The 1814-nt window shown below is 57.8% G+C and overlaps 1 protein-coding gene across 1 annotated transcript; it reads right to left on the bottom strand.

Moving 5' to 3' along the window:
- Nucleotides 1-295: 295 nt before the first annotated feature.
- LOC123492044 (vegetative cell wall protein gp1-like) lies at nt 296-970 on the bottom strand. The gene has a single exon (XM_045223809.1). It carries the CDS (start codon nt 968-970, stop codon nt 296-298), a length of 675 nt encoding a protein of 224 aa, XP_045079744.1.
- Between the last annotated feature and the right edge of the window lie 844 nt (nt 971-1814).

Raw genomic sequence — 1814 nt, 5'->3', positions numbered from 1 at the left:
CTACAAACACAGTTTTCATCATCATGTGTTGCAACAAAGAAAGTTAAACAAATAAAAAATCCCTCCCTGTCAAACAGATGAAAATGTAAATCATTAGAACATTTTTCCTGTAGCTGCCATTACTATTATACATGTTGCAATGTTTTCTTTTGCTACATTGCTTTTTTTCAATAAACCTGGGCAAACGGATACCTGCCTACTGTCAGTAACACACCTCTAGGGTTCAGTGCTGGTTTGGTTTGAAGGAGACTAATGATTGCAGATGGGGGCATTTAAAGGTGTAGCCCCGCCTCTTTCAGGTGGACATGATCTGGTTGTTTACATTGAATGAGTTGTGTGGCGACCAATAGGTGGGAGGCTCACCTCCAGGGTTGAAGGGAAGTGGGAAGAGTTTTTTACAGCCGCCCCTCAAATGTGCATGCATCTCCTGTGGTAGAGGGGGGCTGCAAACTGTGATGTGCCATAGAGGGCAGATGAGCCAATTGCCACCACATCGGGGGGTGTAGGTGGTGGCCAATGGAGGGACTCTGGGGGGCACACTGGCTACTGGTGGCAATGTGGGGGCCGGGTGGGCCGCTTGGGGGAGCTTGGGGGGGTTGAAGGCCGCTGAAGAGGGAGTGTTCGGGGAGAATGACACACTGGTCATTAGAGGGGGAGTGCTCTGAGGGCATGGTGCACTGAGCACTGGTGGGGTAACACTCCGGGCGGGGGGGTCACACTTCTGGTGGCAGGATGGGGCTAACATGGCTGGGGGCTTGGTAATGGCTGGTGGCGTCTTGCAGAGGGTAGCTGGCAGGCTGGGGCTGAGGGTAGCTGGCTGGCCGGGGGTAGCTGGTAATCTGGAGCTTGGGGTAGCTGGTAGCCTGGTAGGGCTGGGCCAGTTTCTGAGAGTGGGCTTGGTAGGGCTGGGCTGGGCTGGAGAATGGTAGGGATGGGCCGGGGACTGGTAGGGCTGAGCCGGTTGCTGCATGGGGGCCTGGTAAGGCTGAGCTGTTTGCTGGACTTGGGCCTAGTAAGGCTGGGCTGGTTGTTGGACTTTGGCCTGGTAAGGCTGGGCTGGTTGTTGGCTTTGGCCTGGTAAGGCCGAGCTGGTTTCTGGACTTTGGCCTGGTAAGGCCGAGCTGGTTTCTGGATTTGGGCCTGGTAAGGCTGAGCTAATTGCTGAGCTAGAGCCACTGGGCTTGGCGCAGGGTACGGCTGGGCTGGTTGCTGAGCTGGGGTCTGGTAAGGCCGGACTGGTAGCTGAGCTGGGGCCTGGTAAGGCTAGACTGGTAGTTGAGCCGGGGCCTGGTAAGGCTGGACTGGTAGCTGAGCTGAGGCCTGGTAAGACTGAGCCGGTTGCTGCGTGGGGGCCTGGTCAGGCTGGGCCGGATACTGTGTGGGGGCCTGGTAGGGCTGTGTCGGACACTGGTAGGGTTGAGCCGGAGACTGGTAAGGCTGGGCCGGATACTGGTAGGGCTGAGCCGGTTGCTGCGTGGAGGGCTGGATCCTGGTGATGGTAACTTGCAGCTAGGCGAGTGTAGGGGGCCTGGGGGTAGTGTTGGCCGCTCTGCTAGGGGCTGGGTTGACTGCTTGGTTGGCCTGGGTTGGGGACTGCATGCCCTGGGTTGGGGCCTGGATGGATTGGGTTGAGGCCTGGTTGGCCTGGGTAGGGATCTCGATGGCCTGGGTTCAGGTTGAGGCCTGGATAACCTGGGTTGACGCCTGGATGACCTGGGTTCATGTTGATGCCTGAATGGCCTGGGTTGGGGCCTGGATGGCCTACGTTAAGGCCTGGGTGGTCTGGGTTCGGGATGAGGCCTGGGTGGACAGGG

This window comes from Coregonus clupeaformis, chromosome 1 (assembly GCF_020615455.1).
Source record: "Coregonus clupeaformis isolate EN_2021a chromosome 1, ASM2061545v1, whole genome shotgun sequence".
Lineage (NCBI taxonomy): Eukaryota > Metazoa > Chordata > Actinopteri > Salmoniformes > Salmonidae > Coregonus > Coregonus clupeaformis.
Note: the sequence above shows the minus strand (reverse complement) of the source record. Positions and strands in the feature narration are given on the sequence as shown.